The 22,199-nt window shown below is 42.6% G+C and overlaps 1 protein-coding gene across 7 annotated transcripts in view; it reads left to right on the top strand.

The window, feature by feature from the left end:
• The window catches only part of LOC137252177 (F-box/LRR-repeat protein 16), a 701,255-nt gene that overhangs the window by 34,307 nt on the left and 644,749 nt on the right, over window positions 1-22,199 (top strand). For all 7 annotated transcript variants that reach the window (XM_067787531.1, XM_067787529.1, XM_067787530.1 and 4 more), the window contains one exon: window positions 10,924-12,890. In XM_067787531.1, the coding sequence (XP_067643632.1) occupies window positions 11,475-12,890 (1,416 nt within the window). In that variant the 5' untranslated portion in view covers window positions 10,924-11,474. The remainder of the gene's footprint in view (window positions 1-10,923; window positions 12,891-22,199) is intronic.

Here is a 22,199-nt window from a genome sequence, read left to right as displayed (position 1 = left end):
TGGCGAATGTTGACATCACTAAGCTGTTAGTTAATAATCACGCAACAACAAAAACATGAAGCAGCCACTCTTATGTACATGTACACATTAAAGCTAGCCACACTTATGTACATGGCAACGAAGAGATACCTCACACACACAGATGTAGTGATCAGCCGAACTGGTTACTCACACATACACACGCATATGGCTATGGGAGTGGCGTGGACTACAGATATACATGTATATAGATCTAACCAAGCATGAGCGACAACAGTTCCCGAAATTACTAGACTTTAGGAGAAATTGGTGAACGAGGAGACCGAGAGTATAAAAGCAGCGCAAGTTGAGTAGTAAGGAATCAGTTTGATTAACACACGGTATTGTGAAGTACGTGATATTGAAGTATAATTGTACTACTCCCAAAGTAATCTAAATAAAGACCAGTTTGCAATACTGAATATTGGAGTGATTTGCTCAACAGTTTAGCGATTCGAACGTGAGCAGAAGTGTTGAAATAAGCGGAATTTCCCAAAATTCGTTACAGTATGTTCTTAGTTTCAAGAATCTACCTCTCCGGGAAATTACCTTAACAGTACTATAAATGAACTTTCTATATATCTCTTAATATATCGATTCCTGTCTTATCGATAAAACTATTCTATCCTAAATATTTCAACGCAATAAAGCCAAAAACTATGTTCAAAGTTTCAGATCTCTGGGTTATCGGAAGAAACCTCAATACACGAAAGCAATATTTCCAAGTCCTACGTTTTTTAGAATTCTCACGATCCCTGGGCCACCTAGAAAAGTTTTTTCACACATGTTAAATTATCACCGTGTTCCGATTTGTGTTTCAAGTTTCGGGAGTCTAACTTTCCGGGATGTTATTCAAAAATGGATTGCAAGATTTTCAAATTTTATATGGAAATTGGCGGAAAAACATCAAACGAAACTAAAATAAAGGAAGTTAAAAAGAAAGCATAATAATGAGAGAACAATGAAGGGAAAATGAGAAATGGTGGTTAGTATCAATAAAATATAGCGAAAGCGAACAAACAAATGAAAGGGAGAGAAACAATTTTTTGTTTTGATCTTCTATTTGATCGGAACTAGAAAAATGTGGAAGAATAAATTTTTAAATTTGATTTTTTGATGAAAACCAAAAGGAATAGATAAAAGCATGGTTCAACTATATGGTTGGCTCATCTCTACAGCAACAACATACATTTTCTCAGATTTTCAAAATCTACGTCATGGTGTTAAGCGAACGGAATGGAATGAAAACATAAAACCTTGCTCTTCTTGTGTGTTGTAAGAAACTATTGCCAATGTGTTGGTTGCATTTTGCGTTTGCCATCTCCTTTTGACAATTCCAACTCCAGTGATATGAAAAAAATAAAATCAGCTGATGAGATGAGCCAACCATATAGTTGAGTCATGGAGAAATGTTTACTTTTATTATAAAAGTCAAAAATGTTGTTAAAATTTGGCTTTAATTATAAGAGAAAAATTAATAGTTAAAATAAGTTTTTTTTTTTTATGTCAAAAGTCAAAACTAGCTTTAAAATTTTTAGATTAGTGATTTTTTTCACTGCCAAAATAGTGTATCAAAAGGGATTTATGTCGCTTTGAAAAAAGAAAGAACTTGGAATTTTGACAACTATGTGGCATTGTTTTCGAGCTCCTTTCGCTATAATCAATATTGTGACGAATATGAGTGACACCAGGTGATACTCACATCCCTAGTCTGATGCTAAGTAAATGAAGTCACAAAAACAATAAAGCAGACAGTCACTTGTATCTACATAAACGAATAAAACATTATGTCTACACATATGTACGTACACGCAGCAGAGAAGAGATGCTCCCAAAAGTATGCAATTGTAATTGTTGAAGTGTCGCTCACAAATACACGCATATGAGAAGCTATATACGTGCATCTGTAGTTATAATTATATGGCGGCAACTAAGTAAATTCTGGAAGCGCCTAGAAGATGCCACGAGGAAATCAAAGAGTATAAAAGCACCAGCGGTAGAGGCGCTATAGTCAGTTTCGATTAAGACGATATCTAGCGAGCAATAGCAGTATTATTTTGAAAGTCAGTTTCATTTAAGCTATCAGTTTGGTTATTAAGCCAGCTAATTGCAAAGTATAAGTGTTATTGTGAAGTAATTTAATAAAGGCCATTTTTCCATTATTCAATATTGGAGTTATTTATTCAACAGTTTAGTTATACGAACTTAGCAAAAAGGCAAATAAGAGGATTTGCAAGCAAATTCGTTACAATTGGTGTCAGAAGAGGAATTGTTGAATAAATTCCAGAGGACAACAAGGACATGGCAAAGTTAAGTGAGTTGAAGATCCCGCAACTGAAGAAGGAGTTGGAGAACCGTGGATTGAATACAACCGGCATTAAACTCGAACTTCAGGCACGACTACGAGAGGCAATGGAATTAGAAGGAATTGATGTGGAAGAGTATGTCTTTCATCTTGATGGCGAGGAGACAACAAAAATTGAAGAGAAAAACGAAACATCGCAGACAATTACCAGCACAGACTTGAACATGATATTGGCTGCAATAACTGCTCAAACATCGACAGTAACATCCAAGATGGAAGGGCAAGAGGCACGTATAACAGAAATGTCATCACAAATATCCACAAATATGGCATCTCAGCTGGAATCGCAGGAGAACCGTATAACAGCGAAGATTGAAGCACAGGAGGCACGTATTTCAGAAATGTCATCGCAAATGTCATCTCAACTGGAAGAGCAGAAGACATATATGGCATCCCAGCTGGAATCACATGAGACACGTATTTCGGAAATGTCGACACATATTACATCAAAGATGGAAACACAACTGAAAGAGCAAGAGGCGCGTATATCATCAAAACTCGAAGCGCGTATGGACGAGAAAATAACGCAGTTTGAAGAAAAATTCTAGGCAGAGGTGGATGCGTTGAGAGGTCGTATACAGGAATTGCAACTTAATCGGTCGGCTGCTTCAGCGAGTAATACGAAGGTAAAAACTCCATCTTTTGACGGTTCTGTTCCTTTCCAGGTCTTCAAGCTACAGTTTGAGAAGACCGTAGCAGTGAACAACTGGAATGCGGAAGATAAAGTTGCTGCACTGTTCGTGGCATTGAAGGGGCCAGCAGCGGAAATCCTATAGACGATTCCCGAAGGAGAGCGGAACAATTATGAAGCATTGATGGCTGCTGTAGAACGACGTTATGAAAGCGAGCATAGAAAACAGATATTCCAAATTGAGTTGCAAAACCGTTACCAAAAAGCAAATGAGACATTGCAGGAGTTTGCTTCAGATATTGAAAGATTGGCTCATCTTGCAAATGCGGACGCACCCGTGGAATACACTGAAAGGGTAAAAATCCAGAGTTTCATAAATGGCATACGAGATGTGGAAACGAAGCGGGCTACATATGCGAATCCAAAACTAACATTTGCTGAAACGGTATTGCATGAACTGACTCAGGAAACAGCCTCACTTTTGAGTAAGCCAGGGTACAAAGCTCATCGCGTGGATGTGGAAAGGCCAGACTGGGTAGACGCAATTTTGGAAGCATTGGAGGGTACGCAGCAGAAGAATAATGATGCAGTCAAATGCTTTAAGTGTGGGAAGCCAGGGCATATTGCGCGTTATTGCAACACCAACCCTAACAGTTCCAACAATGTGGGTGGTCGTAAGCGCAGAGCAGAAGGTGATGAGCAAATCTCCAAGACCACTCAATCGTTAAACTAAATCGAGTCAGCCGCAAGGGGCGACAGCTGGCTCCCGCAATTGAATGCCCCATAATCTCTATCTCGCAGATTGGAAGAAGATCGAGCAATCTTACTGTTGGAGGACATGTGTACGGAAAGGAACGTTTAATGACTGTAGATACGGGTGCATCTCATTCCATCATTCGAGCGGATTTAGTCAACAAAAAGATAAGACCATTGCTTGGAGCAAGATTACGTACAGCTACGGGAGAGGACACCCAGGTAATTGGAGAAGTATAATGTGAAGTAGCAATTGGGAACGTCACGGTACTACACAATTTTATAGTGGCAGATATTATTGATGAAATCATAATTGGAGTGGACTTCTTAATCAACCAAGACATGAAGATCGACATGCAAAGCAAGACGATGCGATATAAGAACATGTATGTACCACTTAATTTCGGCTACGAGAGAGGTTACAGCAGTAAACGAGTGCTGGTGGAATGGAGTCAGCAAATACCACCAAAATCCGAAGCAGTCATCTGGGCAAAGGTTGATGGAGATTGTGGGACAAACAAATTGTGGGTTGTCGAAGCAGCAAACAAATCAACACCGAACATACTTGTAAGAAAAACCCTGGCTATGACAAAACAAGATGGACGCATTCCGGTAAGAGTACTCAATGAGTTAAAGTCACCACTCAAACTGACCAAAGGAGCTATTTTGGGAAGATGCCAAGAGGCTGAAGTAATTATTAACTGTGAACAGTTCCAGGAACACGTTTCATCTACTAACACTGATCTTTCAAATGACATCACGGAATGGACGGAGGGGCTACAGGAAGATTATCGGAGTAAGGCAAAGCAACTGCTCCTAAAGTACGCAAACATATTTGACCAGGATGGTTCCAAACCAGGCCGCACCAGTGTTGTGAAACATCAAATTGACACTGGAGACGCGAGGCCGATACGTCAAGCTCCACGTAGTGTTCCACTGGCGAAGCGGGGAGTGGTGAGTCAAATTATACAAGAAATGAGCGACAGCGGCGTCATCGAACCATCAGCTAGTCCCTGGAGCTCACCGGTAGTACTTGTAAAGAAGAAGGATGGAAAAATGAGGTTTTGCGTGGACTACCGGAAGTTGAATGACGTTACGAAAAAGGATAGCTACCCATTGCCAAGAATTGACGACACTCTGGACTCGCTCTCTGGTACGAAATGGTTTTCCACACTGGACTTGAAAAGCGGCTACTGTCAAGTGGTGGTGAAGGAGGAAGACAAAGAGAAAACAGTCTTCAGCATCGGAGATGGTCTTTGGCAATTTACAGTAATGCCCTTTGGACTATGTAATGCACCAGCTACTTTCGAGAGACTCATGGATCAAGTATTGAAAGGACTACATTGGAAAACATGCTTGGTGTACCTCGACGACATCATCGTATTGGGCAAGAACTTTGATGAACATCTTAAAAACTTAGATGAAGTTTTCCAGAGAATAGCTGGCGCTGGTCTGAAGTTAAGTCCCAAAAAGTGTGCGCTGTTTAAAAAGAAAGTAAATTATTTAGGTCACAAGGTAACGACAGAAGGTATCCGTACAGCGAATGAAAAGATAGAGGCAGTAAAGGATGGGCCAAGACCACAGAATCTGCATGAATTGAGAAGTTTCCTTGGGTTGTGCACATATTACCGCCGATTTGTACCAAATTTTGCCAGCGTAGCCCATAGTCTCCACGAGCTAACAAGAAAAAATTAAACTTTTGAATGGAAGAAGGAGCAAGAAGTAGCTTTCCAAACATTGAAAGAGCGTTTGTGCACTGCCCCAATGTTGGCATATCCAATTCCAGGAGCAACGTTTATTCTAGATACAGATGCGAGCGGATATGCTATAGGAGGCGTTTTATCACAACTGGTCGATGGACAGGAGAAGGTAGTTGCATATTAGAGCCGTTCGATTGGAAAATCAGATAGGAACTACTGCGTTACGCGGAGAGAGCTGTTGGCATTGGTAGAGTGCATTAAACATTTTCACAAATTCCTGTACGGCCAGCGATTCCGTGTCAGGACAGATCACGCAGCTTTAAAATGGCTTCTGCAGTTCCATAATCCGGAAGGACAATTGGCACGGTGGATCGAGCGACTACAAAGCTATGACTTTTCCATTGAGCATCGAAAACGTAGTACCCATGGAAATGCCGATGTAATATCACGAAGACCATGTAGTTTGGAATGCAAGCACTGTTCAAAAGCCGAGTCTAAAGAAGACATTATAGATGTCCGGCTAATAACTATAACATGTGCAGATGAATGGGACAAGGAACAGCTAAGAAAGTGTCAGCTAAAAGATACAGATCTGTCACGTGTTATGCAAGGGCTCGAACGAAACGAAAGACCAATCAGAGAAGAGATGTCAGCAGAGAGTCCCATTGCGAAGTCATATTGGGCACAGTGGAACAGTTTAGAATTGATATCCGGTTGCCTTCATCAAGAGTTAGGATGGTAAATGCAAGAAGAAACTGATAGTTGTTCCCAGAAAGAGGATTCCTGACGTGCTCAGCGAGCTGCATAATGGTCCAAGCGGAGGTCATCTTGGAACCACGAAGACGCCCGAGAAGATTAAACAGAGATTCTATTGGGTTGGTTGCCATCAATCGGTCACTGAGTGGATTGCGAACTGCGAGGTTTGCAGCAGAGCAAAAGGACCCAGAACCCGAAGTCATGGCCAGATGAAGCAATATAACTCAGGTGCGCCATTTGAAAGGATCGCAATGGATGTCTCCGGTCCATTTCCTACTAGCAACGGCGGAAACATATATGTACTGGTAGTTATGGATTATTTCAGCAAATGGCCTGAGGTATACCCAATCCCAAATCAAGAAGCGGAAACGGTAGAAGAAGTGTTTATAAACAATTGGGTTGCAAGGTATGGAGTACCAATGGAGTTACATTCTGATCAAGGCAAGAATTTCGAATCAGCTGTATTCCAGGAAATGTGTAAATCATTGGGCATTCGAAAACACGGACAACTGCATTGCATCCTCCATCCGATGGTATGGTAGAACGATTCAATAGAACATTGGAGGAGCACTTAAGGAAAGTAGTAGACAAGTACCATAAAGAGTGGGATACCCGCATACCATTATTCTTGATGGCTTACCGATCAGCCGTGCATGAGACAACGGGCCAAACCCCTGCAAAAGGCATTTTTTGGCAATGACCTTAGACTGCCACCTGATTTGAAGTTTGGGATAGATGCCAATGCGGAGAGAAATGTTAAGAAATCCACTAATGATTTGGAAGAAGAGCTGAGAGAGATACACGATCTTGTAAGGCAACGATCAAAAATTATGAGTGACAAGATGAAAGCGAGGTACGATAAAGCAATTAATTCGGAAGGGTTTCAGGAAGGAGATTTGGTGCTGTTATACAACCCACAACGAAAAAAAGGTTTGTCCCCGAAATTGCAGTGTAATTGGGAAGGCCCATATAAAGTTGTAAAAGGGATCAACGATGTAGTGTACCGCATACAAACCATTGGCAAACAACGAACCAAAATGAAAGTGGTTCATTCGGAAAGGCTGGCAGCGTTAGGTCGAGAGATTTGTTTGATCGGGACGATCAGACTTAGGTGGAGGGTAGTGTGACGAATATGAGTGACACCAGGTGATACTCACATCCCTAGTCTGATGCTAAGTAAATGAAGTCACAACAACAATAAAGCAGACAGTCACTTGTATCTACATAAACGAATAAAACATTATGTCTACACATATGTACGTACACGCAGCAGAGAAGAGATGCTCCCAAAAGTATGCAATTGTAATTGTTGAAGTGTCGCTCACAAATACACGCATATGAGAAGCTATATACGTGCATCTGTAGTTATAATTATATGGCGGCAACTAAGTAAATTCTGGAAGCGCCTAGAAGATGCCACGAGAAAATCAAAGAGTATAAAAGCACCAGCGGTAGAGGCGCTATAGTCAGTTTCGATTAAGACGATATCTAGCGAGCAATAGCAGTATTATTTTGAAAGTCAGTTTCATTTAAGCTATGAGTTTGGTTATTAAGCCAGCTAATTGCAAAGTATAAGTGTTATTGTGAAGTACTTTAATAAAGGCCATGTTTCCATTATTCAATATTGGAGTTATTTATTCAACAGTTTAGTGATACGAACTTAGCAAAAAGGCAAATAAGAGGATTTGCCAGCAAATTCGTTACAATATCATAATCTTGGCACTGCTTCAGGGTAGTTTCGGGACGGGAATACTTCAAAATCAATTCGCGTTAATTTCGGAATTGTACGGCGATGGTTACTAGGACATGTTTCACGTCTCACCTTTACCTAATTTTTCGTGTTCTGAGCTTTGAACTCGAGTATGTCTGCGTTCATACTGTTATTAAGGCAAAAGTTAAAACGAATTGAAAAGCGTTCCGTCGGACATTCAAATGGCTGATAAGATAGAGGCGTCTGCCTTAACACCAGTATTAATGCAGATGTACTCGAGTCCGAAGCTCAGCACCCGAAAAGCTAGCTGGTGAGGAAGTGGAATGTGGAAACATGCCCTAGGAACCATTGCCGTGTGCCAGCTTTGTCTATAAAATCAATAACAAGGCAAGCAAGTCGATAATGCATTGCATAGGCTGGTTATGAGTATAGAGAAGGCCCTGGACCATCAGGAATATGCCCTAGGTATTTTTCTGGACATTGCCGGAGCTTTCAAGAATTTTTCGAAAAGAGGAACCATGGACAGTCTCAGTTCGGTTGAAGTCCATCTAGCTTTAATAAACTGGATCGGCTCCATGTAAAGTTGCAGAATGATCACATCGTAATGTGGTCTATACGAGGCAACGAAATCTGTAAACAGAGGAACACCGCCGGGTGGGGTTTTATCTCCAATGGACGGTGGTTATAACCCAATTGCTTAGGCGGTTCGACGGAGGACCAGCCAAACTTACGGCATATGCAGATGACGTTTCAGTCACCATAAGCGGCAGATGCTTAACAACAATCAGCTCTCTGATGGATCAGGCACTTCGGGATGTTCATGCCTGGGCATTTGGAGTTGGGTTAACCGCCAACGCGGAAAAAACCGATTTAGTATTATTTACTAGAAAGTGTAAGGTCTCTAATTGGACTAAGCCTACGCTTGGAGGGGTAACCCTGCAAGAAAAATATTGCACAAAGTATCTAGGAGTTATACCAGATATTAAGTTGTCGTGGAAACTCCATGTGGAAGAGCGAGCGAAGAAAGCCTCCGCGGCACTGTATGCATGCAAGAGGATGCTAGGATACACGTGGGGCCTATCACCCAAACTCTCTCATTAGGTACTTTCGGCAATTGTCAAACCCATACTTTACTATGGGGTTCTTGTTTGGTGGACAGCCACACCAAAAAGTACGTATACAAAAAAACTTGAGAGGCTATGCAGACTATCAATGATTAGCATAACGTGAGCCTTAAAAACTAACCCGACAGCAGCGTACCCCGACAAGGCTTAAGGCCTGCGATGGGCTGGCAAAGGAGGGTTCAACACTCGACGAGTCGACGAAGGACCTCCCAATCCGTTTGGGAGAAATCTAAAGCAGACAGGAGTTGCATATGATCCATAAAGCCGGAAAGGCGTGGAAAAAAAGTGCGGGGCTATACAATTTCTAAGATCTTGTGCAAAGCCTACGATATTAGACTCACAAAGTGGCTCATATCTCTGAAGAGAGAAGGTTTAAGGCTCAAGATGGGCATACTGAATGGACGTTGCCTTTCGTCCTCACATGCTTATAAGTTAGGCTTCGTTAGTAACAGCAAGTGCAGGAAGTGTGAGCTGCAGGAAGAAACGGTTGAGCACGTTCTGTGTTCGCATCCGGCGTTCACCACGTCAAGGCTCCATCTATTAGGTGCGGCAGAGTTTACAGATATCAAGGCAGCAATGAAGCTAGGTCCTAGAAAACTGCTAGTATATTCCAAGAGGATGGAGTTATTCTATAACATATATCCTGGCACCTGACTCGGGTTCTTCCGTTTGATCGTCAAACTAATTCTGGTAATACTATGGACACATTCAGTCGATGTGAAGCCTTTATTGACCGGCAAGTTCAACCTAACCTAACCTCTCCTGCCTTTTGATGTTACGTTTATGAAGTGCACCAATGCCTACCGCCCACAAAGATAATTTGCAGTCCATCTCTTGATACTGGGACGAAGTGCACACCTTTTCAAGCCTTGCAGCAACGTGCTATGGTGATTAATTGAATGAACGGCTTTTTATAAGTCTACCGCTACGAGTACTGTTCTATGATGGGGTTTTTGATGCAGTCCACAATTTATCCGTGTGTTGATGGCGTTTAGCGCGGCCGTAATGCAGGTTTGCGGCGAAACAAGGAGGCAGGAAAGCTTCAAGTGTCTTGCCTAATGGCGATAGAAGAGATATTAGATGATATGAGTCTCCTAAGTTAGCTGTTTTACCAGGATTTCATTTTTCAAGGATGAAAAAAATTGATCAAAGGCAGGTTGAAGACGAGCGCTAGATATTTTAATCCTTCATGAGAAAGGTGTTTAAGCACCAGCATGGCAATCCCGTCCGGGTTCACTGCATTAGAGGGTTTAGCAGGTTCTATGGCTTCTTTAACCACTTTAGCGATGATGGTAATCGGGGACACGCAAAGTTTAAGCTTTTGTGCGCGTTTGTTCCCCTGCCATCTAAATTAGTCGACCAAGAAATGAATTATATACTACCGGAAAAAGGCGCTTGCACATTTTTCGCCAGCTCATTGACAGGGTTGTACACAAACGAGAATTCAAACGGGATTTCCGCGCCATGAGCCCTGCTCTAGAAAGTGCGATCTCTGCGGATCTCCCCTCAACTGAAGAAACTTATCAAAAAGTTTCCCTATGTGAAAGACTACTAAGTGCTTTTGGGTATATTGTGATGGCTTTTAGCCGAGCTTCCACGCGTTTGCATGCTACAGCAAACTAAAATTTATTACAAACGTTGCTCTATTTTATTTGGTATTTAATACCATTTTTTGTGTCTGTTTCCAAGGTAACGACAGTAAATTTTTACAATTGTACATTTTGTTTGTAAGAACTAACTATGAAGTAAAAAGCAAACTTTCTCAGAGTTTATGTAATACTAACACACTTATGCCCATCTTATTTACTTACGTTCTTTAACATTGAGTTTCTAATAGATTTTTTTTCTTTTCTATTTATTTCAAGGACACTCAAACAAATTGGAAGTAAAAGCGGTACACGTGGAATACAAAAAAACCCTACATCTTACTTTTGGTTGTTGGGACAAGAACTTAACCCAAGGGGTGTGTAAAAAAAAACAGATCCGAAAAAAGTAATTCGAAGACGCGTGTGTTGCATGAAAAAGTTTAAAAATTAAAAAAAAGGAAAAGAATTTTTTTACGTGCAAGTTGCGAAGATGAGAGGTTCTACAAAAATACCTGATGGTGTATGAAACTAAATTACAAGTGGTCAGTTCAATGCTGTTAGGGATAGCAGTAAAAACGTAGAGAGTGTTTATGTAATATTAAAGACCGGAAAAAACCAAATAAAAATCATCAAAACAAAGCATGAACGATTGAAGAGCTCAGGCTCTCCTTAGTTGTAACTGCATGTGACGGTGAAGGAACTAAACACTAACAAAATTTTGAATAATAGAAAACGTTTTTAACCGATTTCAGTAACCATCGCGTGTATCTGTAACTTCCTCGTGGTCCGTGAAAAGCGCGCGCCTCAAAGTGCATTTATTTCAGCATACCATGTCCTCGATATCGGCGCAGGGCGTGGTCGAACGTGCATCCGCTGAACTATCGAAACGTATTAATGGCCTCGGCTTGCGTTCCAAACATCATCATGGTAGCGGTACAAATACGTCCTCGTCCTCCACTGCACAAACGACAACGTCATCTGGTGGTAACAACAGCGGCGGTGGCAGTAGCGGAAAAACGTCAGTAATGGAACGCGTCACAAATGCGCTCTGTGGTGGTAGCAGCAGCAGCGGCAGCAGCAACAATAGTAATAACAACAGCAATCCTAACAACACTTTAAGCAGCAATCCAGCCGCTGCAACTACGACCATTGCCGTTACGCCGGACAAACCTACACGCAATGGTAGCATCAGCGGCAGTGCCAGCGGCACACATACACCAACAAGCGTCCTCTCAGCGCCCGCTAGCCCCACAATGCCACATAACGTAGCAATCGGCGCTAGCGCTAATATGCAGTTACTGCAGCAACAGCAGTCGGCGCCACAAGCAGCACAGCAAGCGGCGCCACATCCGCACCAACACTCGCAACAGCAGCAGCTGTCGCCGTCGGCAACGCCGTCACTATCCTCGCAACTTCCTATGCAAACACAAATTGCCAGCTCAACTTTAGTTAATTCAAATTCCAATTTAATAAGTGGCGTCACACCGCCAGTGCTAAGCCATCCATTAGGCGCACCACCAGCACCCACAGTTAACTCAATAGCTAAACAAATGAACATTACCATACCTGGGCAGCCACAATTTACAACAATGGGCTTGGCAGCGGCTCAGAAGTCGGTAGCAAATCAATCGGTAAGCGGTGTGGGTACACCTTTACAGTTACGCAAACAATTACCAAATCCACATCTACATCATCCATATGCGGGTGGTGGTGGCGGTGCCGTTGTTGACGGCGGCGGTGGAGGTGTTGCAGGCGTTTTGTCGACAAGTGGCACTGCTGTTGGTGGCACTACAAATGCTTCACAATTGGCCGCTGCCGTTACACAGTCTGCGTTGATTTTGCACAAACACCCACCACCCATAACAAGCATTGATGCGTTGCTACTTGACGATCGGTTTTTGAATCGTTTCCTCCTTTATTTTTCGTCGTATGAACGTCGTACGTTAGCGCAGGTATGCATTAAATGGCGTGATATTCTCTATCGTAGTCCGCGTTATTGGTCGGGATTGTTGCCGACTTTGCAATGTCGCGAATTACGTCAAATACAAAGCTGTGATCGTGTGAAATTGTATAACTCGTTAATACGTCGCGGTTTTCATGCACTCGCGTTGGTTGGTGCTTCCGATGAGGATGCCTTGGATGTGGTGCACTCATTTCCGTTAGCCTCGAAGCACATACATTCGTTAAGTTTACGCTGCTCGTCAATCAGTGATCGGGGATTGGAAGCTTTGCTGGATCATCTGCAGGTAGGAGAAAACAATTTTTTATGAGTTATTCAAGCTCTTTATATTTGACGAGTTTTCTTCCTTAAAATTTTCCAATGGAAACAAGCATATTTCAATAAGTTGATCATTTAAGTAAAAGAGACAAAATATGATTATATTTTCGAAACTTAAAGTTTAAAGGCGTCTCTATTAAACCGTTAAGAAACTTCAAACCAATGCATACCCAAGTGTGTTACAGGCGTATGAGTACGCCAAAACTGATATCCCGGCTTTTTTGATAGCTCGAACTTTTGGAAATGTTCGGAAAATAACTTACGCCGATTCATGTCCTTCTTGACGAGGGCTGAAAGAAAATATCATTACTTTCAGGTATGTTTTTTTGGGCTGATGATTTTAGCCGGCTAATGGAACTGGGTTTCCCAGTGGCTGGTACCCGGCTCTCAGGGTAATTCCAAGGCGCCAGGAATATGTTTGAAGTTGAGTTCTTAGGCGGCGAAGCTCAAGTTTTTGTTGAGAGTGACATTTGGAAGGCAATTGAAATGGACTTTCCGATCAAAGGCCAAACCAAACCGATTAAAGGCCAAACCAACACTCCGCGACACTTTTGCTTATTCGCTCTTTGTCGCTTCGCGTAGCGCAGCTGGCGTTAGGGTGAATTGCTCGATAAGAATACATGCAATGAACAATTTGCCGCTAGGTGGCCTGAATTCGGAACGGAAATAGGAAACTGTAAAAGATGCATGCAACAGCGGCATCTAGTGCTCAGAAGCAGTAAGCAACTGCTGCAATTTGCTATTTCCTATGCGCTTTTAATTTTTTTTTGGAGAGGAGGTATATTCGTTACCATATCGGAAGCGGCTCCGGCGATTCGAATGAAATACGGGCCATAGATAGTGCATCAGATTCTAACACTTACTGTCTACGTGTTGCCACTGAAAGTATTTTCACAATATTGCCACCTATCTTTTTTTATGTCTTGGTAAGAAAGCCTAGACAGTGGTAGGGGCATGACATACAAAGACGGTTCGAAAATGGAAAAGGGAATTGGATCTGTAATTTACTCAAAGCATATGCAGGTTAAGCAATCGTGTCAACTTCCTGACTTATGAAATGTCTTCCTGGAGGAGATCGGTGCCATAGAGAAAGCCGTCAGTCTGCTCCAGCGTAGTACAGTCCCAGATATTAATGTAACGACCTTTGCCGATAGCAACTTCGCCTTAAAGGCATTAGAATTCAACGTTATAAAGTCGGATATCATGCAGAGGGGATAGTGACTAAAGTCTGTATTTCAAAATGATTTTGGGTCAAAATTCTGGCAAAAACTAAACAAAAATCTGAACGACTTAATAATTTCGAATCAAAATTCTGTATCCAAAAATTCTGGATGGACATAATGACGAAGGGTCATAATCCTGGAAAGTAAAATTCTGGTTTCCAAATAATTTTAGACAAAAATTCTGGTTGTTTTTATTGTTGGAAATAGGGCACGCATATTCTGATTTTTAAGAATCAAATATGTAATTCAAAAACAATTTACTTTATAGGTAATATATGTATGTATGTATGTATGTATGTATGCATGTAGAAAAGAAGTTATTGAACAATTAAATTTTTAGCAATTCTTTTTAGGAAACAAAGTGAACTTAAATCACATCGTTTCTTCGTTATTCTTCTAATTTTTTTATTTGCTTTTAATGTTTTCAAATTTGTTTTTATGTTTTGGCCATTTTGAACTCTGGCAATCTGCGCTTTTGCATAAATCATCTCTCCTTTTAAATCATTTATGAGTTTATACAGCCCACAATTTCGTTTCCCAACAATAAACTTCAGGCGACGATGCCAAGCTTCAACATTGTTTTGTGTTCTTGGAAAATGCATGCCTGTAGAGTCGTCTTGCACTGACCAAAATTTGGGTGAATATTTCGGTTGCGATTTGGCTCCGTATATATAATTTCTTTCGAACCATGAGCAAATATTCCTCATATCCGTGTCATCAACAGTATTATACAAATGATTATAGTACTCAGAGACTTCGCCGTGGGGGACAAAAGCCAGGCTCTTTAACATTCTAATTTGTAATGAAAAACACGTATCAATACCATATTTCTGAACCAATATGTAAAACAAAATTTTAGGTTGTAAGTAGATAGTTGCGCTATTTTAAAAATTTATACTAAGGTTATTATTTATATCTCTCTTTTTGTATTTTCTCCAAATTATTTGGTTAAAATGAAAGAAGCATCCCTGTAATCTCGCTTCTGGGAAAAATTTGTTTGCCGCCGATATTATACCCAATTCAAAATCACTTATAATACGTTCTGGATGTAATTGTATTCGATATCCTTCAGCTATCTCTATAAGCTCATAAAAGAGCATTTCGTAGCTAAAAAGCGATTTTTGGTTCATAATACAGAAAAAAAGGGGAACTATATGCCCTTCAACACGTCCATGTATCGAGAAAAGTTGTCGCATTATATAAGGCACCACGTCGAAAGTTCCATCCATAATCCAACCGTCACTTTTATCAAGTAACTAGCCTTTACCCGCGGCCCCGTAAGCAAGGAGAAAATGAAATATATGGGCTATTCACGTTAGCCTGCTTATCAAGTTATCTGTTTAAAATTTTTTTTCTGTCTAATGCATTATATTTTTGTAATTGAGTAAAAAAAAGAACTAAATGAGGTGATCACCTGATAGGATCCCCAAAGGATCCCAAAATGATCCCCTAATAGTCCCGAATTGACCCTGACTGGATCCCGAAAACCATCCAGAAATGATACCGAAAGGGTTCACTAATGATCCCGTATTAGTCGAGAAAAAGTACCGAAATGACTTCGACGGGATTCTTGACCGATCCCGAAATCCATACAGAAATTATGCCGGAAAGGTCCCTAAACGATACCGAAATAGTCCCGAAAAGGTCCCGAAATAACCCCGACGGGATCCCGGACGGATCCCGAAAACTATCCAGACATGATGCCGGAAAGGTCCCCAAATGATCCCGAAATAGTCCCGAAAAAGTCCCGAAAAGACCCTGACGGGATCCCGGACGGATCCCGAAAACCATACAGAAGTGATGCCGGAAAATACCCCAAATAATCCCGAAATAGTCCCGAAAAAGTCCCGATATGACCCCGACGGGATCCCGGACGGATCCCGAAAAGCATCTAGAAATGATGCCGGAACATACCCCAAATGATCCCGAAATAGTCCCGAAATGACCCCGACGGGGTCCCGGACCGATCCCGAAAACCATCCAGAAATTATGCCGGAAAGGTCCCTAAATGATCCCGAAATAGTCCCGAAAGGACCCCGACTGGATCCCGGACGGATCCCGAAAACCATACAGAAGTGATGCCGGAAAATACCCCAAATGATCCCGAAATAGTCCCGAAATGACCCCGACGGAATGCCGGACGGATCCCGAAACCCATCCAGAAAATATGGCGGAAGGGTCCCCAAATGATCTCGAAAACTATCCAGAAATGATGCCGGAAAGGTCCCCAAATGATCCCCTAATAGTCCCGAATTGACCTTGACTGGATCCCGAAAACCATTTAGAAATGATGCCGGAAAGGTCCCCAAATGATCCCGAAATAGTCCCGAAAAAGTACCGGAATGACCCCGACGCGGTCCCGGACGGATCCCCAAAACTATCCCCAAATGATCCCCTAATAGTCCCGAAATTACCCTGATGGGATCCCGGACGGGTCCCGTAAACCATCCAGAAATAATCCAGCCAAGTCCCCAAATGATCCCGAAATAGTCCCGAAAAAGCCCCGAAAAACCCCCCACGGGATCCCGGACGGATACCGAAAACCATACAGAAGTGATGCCGGAAAATACCCCAAATGATCCCGAAAAAGTCCCGACATGACCCCGACGGGATCCCGGACGGATCCCGAAAACCATCTAGAAATGATGCCGAAACATACTCCGAATGATACCGAAATAGTCCCGAAATGACCCCGACGGGATCCCGGACCGATCCCGAAAACCATCCAGAAATTATGCCGGAAAATGCCCCAAATGATCCCGAAATAGTCCCGGAATGACCCCGACGGGATCCCGGGCAGATCCCGACAACTATCAAGAAATGATGCCGGAAGGTACTCCAAATGATCCCGAAATGACCCCGACGGGATGCCGGACGGATCCCGGAACCCATCCAGAAAAGATGCCGGAAGGGTCCCCAAAACCATACAGAAATGATGCCGAAAGGGTTCCCAAATGATCCCGTATTAGTCGAGAAAAAGTCCCGAAATGACCCCGACGGGATGCCGTACGGATCCCGAAACCCATCCAGAAAAGATGCCGGAGGGGTCCCCAAATGATCGCAAAATAGTCCCGAAATGATCCCGGAGTAGTCCAGAAATAGTCCCGAAATGACCTCGACGGGATGCCGGACGGATCCCAAAACCCATCCAGAAAAGATGCCGGAAGGGTCCCCAAATGATCGCGAAATAGTCGCGAAATGGTCCCGGAATAGTCCCGAAAATGTCCCAAAATAACCCCGATGGGATCCCGGACGGATCCCGAAAAACGTCTAGAAATGATCCCGGAAAGGTCTCGATATGACCGTCGGGATTACAAATAAGGCGAAGCTAATTATAAAATCATATTAATAAGGCAGCAGGCGCGTTGGAGCGAGTTAAGAGTTACAAAGAAACATACAGGTAAGGCTAATAAAAGCGTGCTAATAAAAACAATTGAAGGAGGGCGGATGGCGGGAGGAGAAGGTGAGGACCAATGATCGTTTTTCCAAGTTGTTTGGATCTCGATCTGTATGTGGCAGATACCAAAAACTATTGATTTAGGAGAAAATTTATATTGAGTTATAACAATTTATAAATTGTACACAAGGGGGTAGAGAAAGGGGGGAGGACAGAGGGTGTCATTGCTCAATTTGTAAGCCCTTGACTTATTTGACCCATTGAGTTTGTAATATTGGTGACAAGTTATAATGTGTAAAAATTGTTAAAAAGTAATTAATCGAATGGGTCATGTGAGCCGCCCCCGCCCTCCCCCCCTTCCATATTCGAAAAAAATTTCGCCAGTAGACTATTGTCTCTGTCCCAAATTTCATCAAAATCCGTGTAGCCGTTCTGGCGTGATTCAGTCACAAAGACGAAAAAATACAATAATTAAATTATAACTGTTCCTAGCGGGCGGGGAGCTCCCCCCTTTTGAAATATATATAGCTGGTAGATCCTTCTGGACTATTGGCTATATGCATGCCAAATTACATACAAATCCGTCCAGCCGTTCTTGCGTGATTGAGTCACAAAGACAAACGTCTGGACAAACATACAAACATACAAACATCCAAACTTTCCCATTTATAATATTGTTAGGAATATTAGCAACACTAAGGGGTACTGCCATCTCTAAGCCGATGCTGGGCAGTGACGTGAATTCACATCAATAATTCAATCATTGTGTCTACACATACACGTACACGCAGCGGAGAGGCAACGCAACAGACAGCTTTGGCCATACACCATACGAACTTTTGGCCGAACATTAGTTCTCTTTCACTTTTTTTTTTACTTTTCCGCGCACGTCTGTTCCGTTCAGAAATTACTACGATTATGAGCTATTTCGCCATACACGCACGAACAGTTCGCGCAAATGTTCGCCAAAAATTAAAATATTTTGATTTTTGGCGAACATTTGCGCGAACTGGCCAACACCACCATACACGACAGAAAAGGTCGCAGAAACATGACATAACGGGAATGTTCGCAGAAATGTTCGTGTCGTGTATTTGGCGCTTTATCTGAGGTGCTCCTAAAGGTATGCAATTGTAATTGTGGAAGTGTCGCTCACACATACAAGCGCATGTGGTATGAGAGAAGCTATAAAAATTATACATCTGTAGTTGTAGCTGAGAAATTTATAACTAACTAGTAAGTTCTGAAATTAGAAAAGCCTAGAAATATGCAACAAGGAAATCGGACAGTATAAAAGGGCGACAACAGTAGAAGCGAGAAGTCAGTTTCGTTTTAACTATCAATCAGTTTTTGATTAAGCACGCAATCTGTCGGGCAATAGTAGAGTTTCATTTGAGCTATCAATCAGTTTGGTTATTAAGCAAGCTATTAGTTGCAAAGTATAAGTGTTATTGTGAAGTACTTTAATAAAGGTAATTTTTTCCATTATTCAATATTGGAGTTATTTATTCAACAGTTTAGTGATACGAACTTAGCAAAAGGGTAAATAAGAGGATTTGCAAGTAAATTCGTTACAATATATATTAGATTAGATTAGATTCTTTTGATGATTTAGTGAAAAGTTCGTTTTCCAAACATACCAACTCAATGGTATAGCTGAAGGGTGGAGCCGTGTGTAGAAGTCCACGAAAGTTGGGAAAGCTTCTGACTGCCATTCACCTGGGAATGGCCAGAGCGACTCTTTTGCATGCGGTTCAAGCAGCTCACTACTGTCGGTCGCTTGCGGCCAAGTATCCTCTGGGTAGCCGCTAAACGGATGTTTAGCGGTGAGCTAATGTGAGAAGGCGACAACCTGGCTAGGCCACTCTGATATAATCGGTTTAAGGGCTAGCCGGGGGAGATCTTATCGGCAGAGTCTGTACACCTCTAGGTGCGGCTGCAAGCGGGCGTCTGTCTTGGAGCAAGCGGCTCGCTATATAAACGTGCAAGTAATATTTTTACCCCCGCTTAGCGGGTTGTGCGCTGGGCTTGGGACCCGCCACGTAAAACCATACTCCAATGAAATATAACAACAAGCCTCGGATAAATACACTCTCTATTGATGACGACCATGGCAAACGTTTGCAGGACAATGAATTGAGGGCATGCACCTGGAACGTCCGCTCCCTGAATGGGATTGGTGCCGATGCCCGGCTGGTTGATGTCCTCGTCAAAGCAAAATCTGACATCACCGCCATCAAAGAAATGCGTTGGACGAAGTAAGGAAGAAAGAAGATCAAAAATTGTGACATCCATTGGAGTGGCCATACGAATAAGAACAGTTTCGGCGTCGGATTCGTGGTGGGAGAGAGACTTTGTCGCCAAGTACTGGCGTTCACGCCTGTGGTCGAACATCTCGCCGCTATCCGAATAAAAGCAAAATTTTTTAATATATCATTCATCTGCGCCCAAGCGCCGACAGAGGAGAAAGACGATGAGGTGAGAGACACTTTTTATGAACAATTAGAACGCACATACGAGCGCTGCCCCCGTCATGATATAAAAGTCGTGCTTGACGACTTTAACGCCAGGGTGGGCAAAGGTGGGTATTTTTGGCCCTACAGTCGGAAAGTTCAGCCTACACAATGAAACTTCTCCTAACGGACTGAGGCTGATTGACTTTGCCGGTGCTCGAAACATGGTTATATCCAGCACGAGGTTCATGCATAAAAAGATACATCAAGCTACATGGCTGTCTCCTCATCGAAATACTCGCAATCAGATCGATCACGTTGTGATAGACGGACGGCATGCCTCCATTGTTTTAAATGTGCGCACGATCTGAGGACCTAACATCGACTCGGACCATTATATCGTTGCAGCCAAAATACGCACCCGCCTCAGCGCGGCTAAAACCAAGGAACAAAAAACTTAAGGAAAGCTAGACGTCGAAAAGCTTCAACCACAACAGACTGCCAATGATTTCGCAACTCGACTCTCGCACCTGCTCTCTGAGAGCACAACTTATTCTGAAGGAAAACAGGAGCAGTGGGAGCATATCTCCAAAGCACTTCGTACTGCCGCCGAGGAAAAAATTAGTTACCGGCGGCCACGAAAAAACAACTAGTACGATGAAGAATGTCGCGTTGCAATCGAAAGAAAAGATGCTGCCTACAGGTCTACGCTAATAGCGAGCTCGTCAAGAGGAGTGTGTGAACGCTATCGTGAGTTGAAAAGGGACGCGAGACGCCTTCTCAGGAAGAAAAAAGCAGAAGCAGAAAGGCGTGAGCGCGAGGAGCTTGAGCTGCTAGCCACCAGGAATAACGCCCGACGCCGCGACAGACGGAATGTTTTAAGACCGGGGCTAACTCCTGTAGGGCCACCGTGGTGTGGTGGTAGCGTGCTCCGCCTATCACACCGTATGCCCTGGGTTCAACTCCCGGGCAAAGCAACATCAAAATTTTAGAAATAAGATTTTTCAATTAGAAGAAAATTTTTCTAAGCGGGGTCGCCCTCGGCAGTGTCTGGCAAGCGCTCCGATTGTATTTCTGCCATGAAAAGCTCTCAGTGAAAACTCATCTGCCATGCAGATGCCGTTCGGAGTCGGCATAAAACATGTAGGTCCCGTCCGGCCAATTTGTAGGGAAAAATCAAGAGGAGCACGACGCAAATTGGAAGAGAAGCTCGGCCTTAGATCTCTTCGGAGGTTATCGCGCCTTACATTTATTTATTTTTTAACTCCTGTAGGAACGAAAACGGCGACCTTGTAACTGATGTCCAGAGAGTGCTTAGATTATGGAGGGAATACTTCTCTGCTCTCCTAAATGGAGGCAGCAATTCACCGCGCAGAGATGAAGAACCCGATCCCGCAATCGATGATGATGGAATATATGTCCCCCCGCCCGATTATGACGAAGTTAGAATGGCAATAACCAGATAGAAAAACAACAAGGCCGTGGTCGCTGATGGACTGCCTGCGGAGCTATTCAAGTACGGCGGCAAGGAGTTGGTAAGGCGCATGCAGCATCTTCTTAGCAAAATATGGGCGGACGAATGCAAAATGCACCAATTATCGTGGAATCAGCCTTCTTAATATCGAATATAAGGTCCTTTCAAGTGTATTGTGCGAAAGATTGAAGCCCACCGTGAACGGGCTGATTGGACCTTATCAGTGCGGATTCAGACCTGGTAAATCTACCATCGACCAGATTTTCACAATGCGCCAAATGTTGAAAAAAACCAGTGAAAAGAGAATCGACACACATCACCTCTTCGTCGACTTTAAAGCCGCCTTCGACAGCACGAAAAGGAGCTGCCTATATGCCGCTATGTCTAAATTTGTTTTCCCCGCAAAACTTATACGGCTGTGCAAAATGACGTTGAGCAACACCATCAGCTCAGTCAGAATTGGGAAGGACCTCCCCGAGCCGTTCGAAACTAAACGAGGTTTCAGACAGGGTGACCCCCTATCGTGCGATTTCTTTAATTTGATGCTGGAGAAAATTAGTGCGCACTTTTTTTATCCATATGCTTTTCCGATTTTACAATACAGCATTTTGAAAAAAAGAATTTTGACTGTACAGAATTTTTTTTATACAGAATTATGAAAAATAGAATATTGACAACGGCATTTTAACATACAGTATTTTGTAACTCAGAATTTTGAATGCAGAATTTT

The sequence above is a fragment of the Eurosta solidaginis genome, chromosome 5 (genome assembly GCF_040869045.1).
Source record: "Eurosta solidaginis isolate ZX-2024a chromosome 5, ASM4086904v1, whole genome shotgun sequence".
NCBI lineage: Eukaryota > Metazoa > Arthropoda > Insecta > Diptera > Tephritidae > Eurosta > Eurosta solidaginis.
This window is presented reverse-complemented; position numbering and strand designations above follow the sequence as displayed.